The sequence below is a fragment of the Bos javanicus genome, chromosome 3 (genome assembly GCF_032452875.1).
Source record: "Bos javanicus breed banteng chromosome 3, ARS-OSU_banteng_1.0, whole genome shotgun sequence".
Classification (NCBI taxonomy): domain Eukaryota; kingdom Metazoa; phylum Chordata; class Mammalia; order Artiodactyla; family Bovidae; genus Bos; species Bos javanicus.
In genome coordinates, this window is record NC_083870.1 from 81229602 (window position 1) to 81240654 (window position 11053).

General features: G+C 47.1%; 1 protein-coding gene across 1 annotated transcript in view; it reads right to left on the reverse strand.

The window, feature by feature from the left end:
• CACHD1 (cache domain containing 1) overlaps positions 1 to 10145 on the reverse strand; it is a 234605-nt gene extending 224460 nt beyond the window's left edge. Inside the window, exon 1 of the mRNA XM_061411718.1 lies at positions 9755 to 10145. Within this exon, the coding sequence (XP_061267702.1) occupies positions 9755 to 9994 (240 nt within the window). The 5' untranslated portion in view covers positions 9995 to 10145. The remainder of the gene's footprint in view (positions 1 to 9754) is intronic.
• Between the last annotated feature and the right edge of the window lie 908 nt (positions 10146 to 11053).

Genomic DNA, 11053 nt, shown 5'->3' on the forward strand with positions numbered 1-11053 from the left:
ATGAAGAGGGGGAAGGTAAAGAGGCTTTCAAATGACATTTATTCTGTTTCATTATCCAATCAAATAAACAAACCCTCGAAAGTAATTGTACTATTACAATTTTCACAAAAAGAAAGAGCTTCATACTTCTAATAACTAGGGAGAGAGACGCAGTCCTGAAATTCAGTTCTAAAATAGCACTCTTTCTGAAAATTACAGGTAGAATTTCATTCTGAAGATTTTATATAAATACAAAAAATAAATAAAATCACAAAAGTTGTTCTTCCCTAAAGTTTTCTTCTTATGCTTTACCTTTTTAATTAAAAAAAAAAAAAAAAAGACTTTGGTTTGTACAGGTTCATAATTATAACCAGTTATTGATTACTTAAATTTGCTGTTTTAAAAATAGCTAACATCACTGTGGAGTCAGAATTTTGTATTTCTTCAATGGCTCACTGACTTCTAAGTATTTAAATAACAGCTTAAAAAAAAAAGTCATCTGTCAAATGAGACTATCAGTTATAAGTTCTCAATCATCAAAGAACTAAGCCAAAACATTTTTTCTTTTCAAAAGAAGAAATTAAAATAAAGCTTCTTGATTAAATCAAGTTTCCTTTCCATTTTAAAGCAAACATCTCTTGGGAAATGAAGCTCCCATGGGATAAGTACTGTGAAAAATGTCCAAAAGTAAGAATCCTAAAAAGTCAAGACCTGAATTCAAGGTCTATCATGTACTACTGGCGTGACCTCTAGAGAGCCACCGCCCACTGGGCCTCTGTTTCTCACCTATAAAATGAGGGGTAGGGGAGGTCTGACTTTCCCTCTGGTCCTTCTAGTTCTCATACACTTCATCAGTGGATCAGGGAGCAAAGACAGGCTCAGGGCAGGCCTGCTGAGCCTGGGTTTGTACAGCCCCTCAGGGCAGGCCACAGGCCACAGGCCACAGTGGGAGGCCAGCCAGCCCGTTTGCAGGTCAGAGGCAGGGAGACTGCAAAGTAGGCTCTCAAGAAACTGGACTGGGGGAAGGAGAGCCTAGGTACAGAGCAGGCCTTGGGGCTGCTGGTTGCTAAGCATTTAGCTAAAACCTAAATGACTTCAGTTGAGCTTTCTAGACAGCAAGCTCCTCATTTCTCCAGGTTTCTAGTTCATCTCCCCCAGAGCACATCCCCTCCAAAGACAAGACTCATGCACAGAAAGTAGCTAGTTCGCAACTCAAACACTACGAAGGCTTGGCCAGTCATATAGAAACTAAAGGGGAAAACCTACTTGAGAATGTGAGCAATGGGGCCACATGACCTGAGCCATAATCTAGCCTGGCTCAAACTCCTCCCCAGACTGTCCAATCACCTAGGGCAGCCTGTTCCTCTCTCAAGCAAGTGTAAACTGGGCATTTTGTTGTTACCTGCCATATATCTCACCGCCATGAAGGATCCAAGGATTCCACTACCCAAGCTGTATGCTTCTCTGAACTCTTCCTGTGCCCTTTCTTCCCCCTAGCTCTCTAAACTCCAAACCTTAAGGCCATCTTTCCATTCTCTGAAGAGCCATCACAAAAGAGTCTTCTGGGAACCCCACCCTCTGACTAACCAATTCCTATTCATTCTTCTTTTCCTGGAAGACCTTCCAGAAGCTTCCTCCACTTCTAAGCAGGTTAATATCCCTGACATACTTTCTCCAAGCATCTGGAACCTCCTTTTTCATACCATTTCATTGCCTTGGAAATTAACTGATGGATATCTCAGAATGAACATGGTGCCTGGCACCAAATAAACATTTAATGACTGTTTAAGTAATTATGATGACAGGAAGCTCATCTCCTACAACAACCCGACTTAAACTCTATTCTCTGAGAAAGCTGTCCCTTTTCTATTATACAGAAACTTACTTCCCCAGAATCTTTACACACAATCACTGACTTTACCTCCTAGAGCTCACTGAATAATTCTAACCCAGACACTGCAAATTGGTGGCCTCTGGCCTGATCCAGACAGCTGGCAGGTTTGGTTTGGCCCACACAGTGTTTTGTTTTGTTAATCTGAATTAGTTGCCAACATTTTAAGAATTGAGAGATTTTGTTGAAAACCCAGAGACCCAGCTTCTCCTGAAAACCAGAGTCAAGTGGCAACACTGGCCCCACACTGCCACATGGCAGCAATTGGCAGAGCTGGGTAGCACCTGCTTTTCAGCCCTGGCATGTGCCCTCCCTTTCCAACAACCAACACCATGCCCTACTGATCTATACCTGGCTTGCCTCACTCTGCCTAACTGAACCCTGGAAATGTTAGAGTTAGCAACCCTGGGGTGGGCATAGATCTTGATCCCATATTTCAGCATTTTTTTCTACACTGTCTTGGCCCATTCAAATTAGTTTAGCTTCACTGATAAAACATGAGCTCTAGGAGGGAAAGCACTGGACATTCTATACTTTCCCCTCCACTCTCCTGGCCTCAGATTCTACACTACCATCTGCTGACAAACTCATCAGAAGATAAATATGTCCACAGTCAGTCTTTTCTCTTCAGCCTCCTGCCTTTCCTTACAGTTTATTTTGCTTTGTTCCTTTCTCCATCCTGCCTTTCATCTCTGAAATAGGGAGAAAGCAGGAGTGAGAAGACATGGCTCAGACTGTAAGCTGGCCACTAAGAAAACACAGAAACTCACAGCCTCGTGGGGAAAGCCAGGCATGAAAATGAGGGCCAGATGGCACGTGCCCAGGAGAAAAAAGGGGTCCTAGAGGAGCTTCCCAAAAGAATCTTAGGTGTTACATCTGGAAGGCAAAGGAGGCTGCTGGACAAAGGTACCAGCTATTTTGTAAAGGGCTAGGGAATGCACGGGAGAAGGCAATGACACCCCACTCCAGTACTCTTGCCTGGAAAATCCCATGGACGGAGGAGCCTGGTGGGCTGCGGTCTATGGGGTTGCACAGAGTTGGACACGACTGAAGCGACTTAGCAGCAGCAGGGAATGCACAATGGCTCAGTGGGAAAAGAATCCACCTGCAATGCAGGAAACCAGGGTTCAATCCCTGGGTGAAGATGATCCCCTGGAGAAGGAAATAGCAACCCACTCCAGTGTCCTCACCTGGGAAATTCCATGGACAGAGAAGCCTGGCAGGCTGTAGGCCATGTCATGACCGAGAAACTAAACCACCACCACCACACGGCAATCATTTTGCTCAGGCATGTTCTAAAAAATTTTAAGTATATACCCTCTAAAATATTTGTATTGATGGACTGCAAATTCTATATACTAGTATATCAATATATTATGCCTATTATAAAACATTAACATAGAAATTAAATAAGAATGTAATAAAAATGTTACAGATAGAATCATGGGATACCTGGAATTTCCTTCAAAATAATCAGGAGGGAGGGAAAGAGCAGGTAGAGGCAGAGATGAAACCAGCCTGACCACAAGTAGATAGCTTGTTTAAGCTGGGTAAGAGATACAGGAATATTTTTATGCTCTTCTCTTTACTTCTATATATTTTTTCAAATCCTTGTATTAAAAAAAGCTTAAAAGTAAATAAGGGAATTCCCTGCTGATCCAGTGGTTAAGATTTCATGCCTCCACTGCAGGGAGCCTTTTCACTTCCATGCATTGGAGAAGGAAATGGCAACCCATTCCAGTGTTCTTGCCTGGAGAATCCCAGGGACAGGGGAGCCTGGTGGGCTTCCGTCTGTGGGGTCGCACAGAGTCAGACATGACTGAATCGACTTAGCAGCAGCAGCAGCAACTTCAGAGAGCATGGGTTTGATCCCACATGCTGTGTGGTGTAGCCAAAAAAAAAAAAAAAAAAGTAAATAAAAATGACTCTAATTGGCAGGTCTAATACTTTCTTCATAAATCTTAAATGATGGTTTTGCATCACATCCATGAGGTCGGTGCACCACACTTTGGTAATCCCTGGGCCAGAGGACTGACTACACGGAAATCTGCAGGTTCTAAAGCTTAGATTTCAGTTTCATTCCGGCTCTGGAGCTGCAAAATTTTTGTTGGCTTCCAGGTTCTGTGCCCTGGCACTAAACATGCTGTCCATGTTTATTTCTGTTTACTGATTGTTCCTACATTAGACTGTGTGCTAAAAGAGGTCCCCCCCATTAACCAAATGAAGCTCAAAGGTAATTTAATAATATGCTGGAAGTGACAGAGTTAATAACTAGTAGAGTCAAAACTGGTGCCCTTTATATTTTGACCTCCAATATACTTTTACTCCAGGTTGAAGCAGATTCAAAACAAATCCCATTGCACTTAATACCAAACTTCCAGAGTTCTCCAAGGTTCCTGTTGGCTCATCCACTTAAGCTCAAGGAAGGAACTCTTCAAGCAGCAACCAGAAATAGCACCAAGTTATAAAGTGTGAAACCATCCCCTTACCCTCCCCCACACCCCTCCAGATTTAAGTACAACTGGCAGGAAAAAGCTAAGCAGCTAAGACAGGTATTAGTGGAGAGGAAGGGGAGGAAGTACTGATTCTAAGCACACTGGGGAGAGTCCCTCAGAAGTGATTCAACATGTGTTTCTTTGCACTCATTCTTACCAAGTTCAATTCATCCACCAATGGTTAATTTTGTTCTACTCCAAATGAGCAATCTCAGAAGAAAACAAGGCTGCAGCTTTCCCATTAGGGCTTATACTACACACAGGGCATAGAATCAAATAACATTATTTGCATTTTTTTCCATTCCTAAAATATTCTCAATTGCCTAAGTACATATTCAAATCATCCTAAAACATACCATTCTTGGTATGATTGACATGACTAGGGGGCAAATGCCAACCTTATCTAAACATCACTGTAAATCAGCATGAAGTTATAGTAGGGCCACCAGGGTGTTGATGTGAAATAACCACAGAAGCTCTAGGTGTGAGGGCCAGAGAAATAAGACATGGGGCCATATGCAGAGGTACAGAATTACAGTCACCCCCACTAATCAAGAATTTAAGACATAGCAACTCCCTTGTCCAGTACCACCAAGGGGCCTTAGAAATGTCTGACGAACTGCTTATTTGGTTCCCCTTAGTGTCTGAGGCTGCTGATGCTTTCAGGACTGCCCTCTGTGTGTGGCAGATCACTTAAAAGGCTGCAGGAGGAGTAGTCAACTTCATGACCTCATCAGATAATCTTGGCAGCCCTCCGCTGTACTTCCATAATGCCCTGTTCCTCGATGCAGCATGGTACTAGCCCACTACTTCTCCGACCCTCACTAAACACCTCCTTTTGTATCTGTCTGCATCATCAGTTGAGAGCTTCAGGGCACAGACAAGATCTTATTTACCTTCTATCCCCAGCTTAAAGTCAAAGTGAAGTCACTCAGTGGTGTCTGACTCTTTGTGATCCCATGGACTGTAGCCCACCAGGCTCCTCTGTCCATGGGATTCTCCAGGCAAGAATACTGGAGTGGGTTGCCATTTCCTTCTCCAGGGGATCTTCCCAACCCAGGGATTGAACCTGGGTCTCTGCATTGCAGGCAGACACTTTAACCTCTGAGCCACCAGGGAAGCCCTATCCCTAGCTTAAGCCCAACCCAAAGTCCTTCATAGAATAGAAGTCTCCCCTAAAGTTTGTTGCATGTATGCAAATATGGACAGTGAACTTAATGCTTTTCTAGGGCATACAAAGTCGGCCTCCCCTTTCACTTTCAGCTGCAGCCACTATTTACAACACTGCTCTATATTTGCAGTCAACACCTCACCAATACTGAGCTTATCAGTTCTGTCCTGGCTGCCTCCTTTCCTTCCATTTGAGGTGAAGCTCCTCAGATTGTACTTCTGGCATTTGTTCTGCCCCTATTGGAAGGCTTCTCCCCACCCATCCCCCTTCCAGGCCCCATACAGCAGCTGTCTGACCAACCTGCTGGTGTGTCTGCCAAGTTCACAGTGACTATGCCCAGCTCAGCAGAGCTGAGTTAGAATTAACATCAAGGCGGGCAACCTGGCTATGTGCCAGGTCCTTGCTGTTAGGAAGCCTGTATTGTCATATAATGTTAAATGGGCCTTATAAGTGCCTGGTGAAATGGCTCCCAGAGCCAGATATGCCTTCTAACAAGCAGGCATTGTTGCTTAACTGTTTTACCTGTGCAACCTTACCTCCACCTCCAAATTGTAAACTCCTTAAGGGGCTGTGCTGGAATATCTCCTTTTAAATCCACCAAACACTCAGCTAGCATAGTGCTCTGTGCCTAGTCAGCTTCTAAGGAAATCTCTTTGCTGAAGAACAACCACATCTGTCAACAGTTCCCAGTCCCAGCTCCACATCAACAGGTGCTTTCACATGGACTATTTTCATTAAGTCCACAGAGCAGATCTCCAGGAAGAATCATCACTGCCACCTTTACAGACAAAGATCACCTAACTTCTAAAGTGGCAGAGCTGGAACCCAGGTTTCCAATATGGAAACTTTCCATTCCATGATGCTCCTTCATTCAATAAAAAAAAAAAAAAACTTTTTGCATGAATGAAAAAGCAGAAACAAGGCTCCCTGAACACAGCCATTCTCTGCTCCCTAGATCTCAATGTCCATGGTTTCACTCCACCAGACCCCTGAGGAGATGATGATTAGGTTTTTGACTTTTACCCATGATGTATGAGGCCTGCTGCCAGGGGGGCAGTATTCAGTGGCAACTTTCCCAAGGCACTGGCAAAATTAGTTGGTGCAAATCATTTAGAGAATTTTTTTTTTTAACTTTGTCCATTACTAAAAAGGAACCACAACAAAAAACCATGAGCAGGCAGCTACCATGAGAAAAACCTTTCCAAGGAAATCTTTAAGCTAGGCTGCTTTTCAAACTTTCTTTATCAGCCAGCACAAAAACTATGCCACAGGAAACTACAGTGCTGAAAGAAGTTCTGGGTTTTGTTTTTGTAAAATTCTTCCTTGTGCCTGTCTTGTGAGAGGTGACAACAGGCCTCCCCCTTGGAAGCGGCTTTGCAATTTCTCAAAATTAAAAACGGTCTTTGGAGAATTTCAGCAGCAGTGACGTAAAAGTCTGGAAATGGGTTTTTAATTCATAAATGAACCTACACAAAGTTTCTTGTCAAAGAAGATGCCGCCGTGAAAAGTCTGCACTGTACTTGACATGCCAAGGTCAAGTGAAAAGAGTCGATCCCTTAATTGAGAGAGGACATTCTTTTCCTGCAAAGGTAGAATACCTCTCTCCAACTCCTTCATATCTTTGGATGGAACTTTGACCCCACTCACCTTAACACCCACATGAGGCTACCTGTCTTAGAGCAACAGATTGGCTATAATATCCAACATGTCACAAGGAGTGATTATATTATCTGCTCTTTAGACAGCTAAACCCACATAATTTCAGACCCACTGAACAAATCCCAGAGGTTTACAGAGGAAAATTTGAGGCTTGCAACCTTGTTTTAAGGGCAATAAATGTAACCTGCTTTAGATTTTATTTTACAAACATCTGTCCCCCACCCCCCCAAAAAAACAAGCTGGCAGTCTAACAAAACTGAAAAGAGATTTCCCCCAATTTTCCCAGAAGGAGGCAAGTGGCAGATCAATGTACAGCTCAAGAAGAAGAATTTAAATACAGTATGTGCTGCTCCTTTTAAAAAGGGAGAGAAGCCACTTCACATTTTGCCAGACAAAACCCTGTCCCCAGGAGGCCAGCTTCCACAATGAGGTTGCAAAGGTGTTAGAAAGAGGCCAGTTGGAGGAGATAAAGGGCCATTTGGGCACAAACCCCCCACTGATCAGAGCTTTTTTTTCTTCTTCTTCTTCTAAAGTGTCTCCCTTTCAACAGGGAAGCCTTTTAAAACTACATTTGTTTTGGATCCCTACCTGAAAGACAATGTGTTGGGATCCGATTTCACCTTTTGTCAAGGATTGGGTGAGAAACAGTAAAACTGCTGTCAGCATCTTAGAAAAAGCTAGTCCTTCACTTATGTGGTGGTGGTGGGAGACCCGAAGGTCCCCTGTCCAGCCCTAGTGATGGGATGAAGGTGACAAATGGCTGCCAATCTTAAGATCACTGTCCAAAACTGTAATGTATTAAATTTCTTTATTAAAAGAGGGTCTCTATGCAAAAACACAATTGTTTGTCCTCTGAATTGAAACATTCATCAGTGGAAAAAGAAATCCTAGTTTTTCCCTAACATTTTAGTTCATTTCCTCTAAAAGTTACTTGACTCCTGAGAACTCTGTCAGCAATCATCAAAAATCAGAACATGCATATGGAAAAAATTATAACAATCTGAACCGAAAAGATCTGCATAGAAAAGTTCAATGTTGTATCTTAAAAGTTTGCCTACTCTTATGCAAATGAAGAAAAATCGGACTCTACTGCACTTCAGGGCTGGTGTCTGCACATAAACACAATTATCTTTCAGGCAAACCATCCACTCCTAAAACAAAACAAACCACCCAATAGTCTTTCACTACAGCGGTAAAGGTCGGTGGAATTGACTTTAGGAAAACTGTATCATCCTTGGAGGAGACTGGTGGTGGTTAGGGCGGGAGGGTAAAGAAAAAAAAAAATCAGAAACCGGAATCCCAAGTGACTTCTACCTCTCCCGATGGGAGATAGAAGGGTGGTCACAGTAGAATCGAAATCAGAAACCTCTTCCGAGAACACGTTCCTGGAAACTTCGCTCTTTCGTAAACCACATGCATCACCATTATTATTGTTCGAATACGGAAGAGAAGGAGGTTACTTTACAGAAAAATGTTACAGCAAATATTTCAGATTCGGAATGTCAGTTCAACCTCTCCTAATCGAGTGGGCCTTTCCGGCCAAAGAGGTTAAAATAACGGGATAGAATCTCCAGGTGGTTGCTGTTTAGCAATTTTTTTTTTTTTTTTACTACTGTTGGTACTGTTGGTTATTAGTAACATCTTCACGATTCCTTACTGGCCTCGGGCAATATTTCTTTAGCACCACCACCACCACCCCCTCCCCGGGAGGACGGACCTGGTAAACAATTTAGAGAAATGGGAACCTTATTCCCTATGCTTGCTTTTTCCTCCACCCCATACCAAAAGGCATACACAAAACAAAACAAAAACATTCGGACAGCGCGCAACCAACAGCGGAAAGCAACAAAAAATGTCCCCCACACAGCACGAGTCGGGGATCTACCAAGAGTCTATGAGGCCGGCCCCTCCCCCAAGGCACCCGGGCTGGGAGAGGGAGAGCGGAGTTCACTCCCCGGACGCTCTCAGCGGGCCCAGGTGGCCCTGGAGCAGCTGCGCACGCGGCGGTGACGGCCCTCCGAGCGCCCATTCGTGCGCCTCTGTCGGAGGGACCCGAAGAGCTGATCAAGGGGGTACAGACTGGAAGCCTCGGAAAACCGTCCGAGCCAGGCGGGACCGTCAGCCCTGGGATGGATACACAAAGAGGGAAAAGGGGAGTTTGTAGGGGTGGCGGCGGGGTTTAAAAAAAAAAAAAGTGCGGGGGAAATTGGTGCAAATTAGGAAAGGAGGCGCGAAGGAACCTGAGAATCCTCGCCGAGATAATAGAGCTGTGCTCGGGGAGGGGCATGGGAAATGGGTCCTGTGCAAAGGGCAGGGGCTTCTGCACAGGAGAAAGAGAAGGGGGCCCAAGAACTTGGAAGGAGTTGATGTGTAGTTAGAGGATCCACGCAGAGGCCAGAGGTGTCCGGGGCAAAGGGTGCTCTGTGCATGCGGGCGAGGTCGGTGCTCGGTTAAAGTGACCTGTACTGGGGATGGGACCTGGCTCTGAGCAAAGGAGCGAGGCAGGATGTGCCTGGCAAGCTCCCGGGCACAAGGGGTGGGGGTGGGGGGGACCCTTACCTGCATAGTGACGACCCCCAGCTCTTCCGCCGCCAGCCTCCGCATCTGGCTCGCCAGCACTTGAGCCTCGTCCAGGATAGAGAATTCGGCGTCGGCCCCGGCCCCCAGCAGCCAGCCCACGGCCAGGCAGAGCAGCCAGAGGGGCGGCCGCCGCGCCTGGATCCGTCCAAGCGAGCCCCGACCCCCGCGGGCCAGGGCGGCCGCCCCTGCCGCCTCCTCTTCCTCCGGCTCTCGGGTCATGCCGCCTCCCCCGACTCCCCGCCGACGGGCTCCAGGAGCCGGGAAGCGGGGAGGTAGCCCCGGGAGGTGCGCCCAGGGCCCGCTCGGCGCACCCCGCAAAACTTTCTCGCCCTTCTGCAGCAGCTTCTAGGCGCCCCGGCAGCTCCTAAACTTAGGGGGGCGCCCAGTTACGGCGCGGGAGCGCAGGCGGCCACCATCGCGGGATCGGGCGGCCGCGGCAGGAGAGGAAGCAACCGCCCCAGCAGTGTCCCGGACCCCGGCGCCGGCGCTGCCCCCGCGAGGCGGCGGGCTGCTGCGAGAGCTGCGGCGTCCGCACCCGGTGCGTGGCCGCTGGGCTCACAAGCCGAGCCGCGGAGCTTTCGCTTCCCGCGGGTCCCAGCGGAGAGAGGCGGCGGCGAAGGCGGGCGGCTGCAGCCTGGGAGGAGGAGCGGCGATCGGGCTTGGTAGGCTGGGGCAGCCACCCGAGCGAGCAGGGAGAGGTTTAAAAAAAAAAAAAAGGCTGAAAGAAAGAAAGAAAGCCAGCGGCGGGGGAAAGGGAGGTGTCTGGTGCCACCACGCTGCGCTCCGGCTCCGTGCACTTCCCGGCCCGGCAGCCGCCGCGGCTGCGGTGATTTATGGAAGCGGGGAGAGAGGCGGGGACATTCCCCCGGTCGCCCCTCCTCTCTCTGCCCGGCTCCCGCCTCAGAACCGGCCCCTGGAGACGCTGCGGGCCCGAGAACAGGCTCTCGGCTCGGGTACCAGACCTGCACGGGGTGGGGGTCCCTGGAACCTTCTGGTTGCCGGGGATAGCTATCCACCCCAGCTCTCACCACCTCTGCCCCCGCGAAGGGACTCCGGGATCCCACCATCGAAAGTCCCTTTAAGTTCTAGGACGCTGGCTTTCTGCCTGGCAGAGATTTGTGAAGGACAGGACTGCCATTTGTGGGTCCACTGCTCCCCTTCGGTGTTACCAGTAACAATAGCTAGCATTTGTTAGATCAACGGATTCCTTTTTGTTTTTAACCAACTACTATGTGCCCGGCCCAGTGCTCTGGGGTTTGTATACATTATCCTTTAATC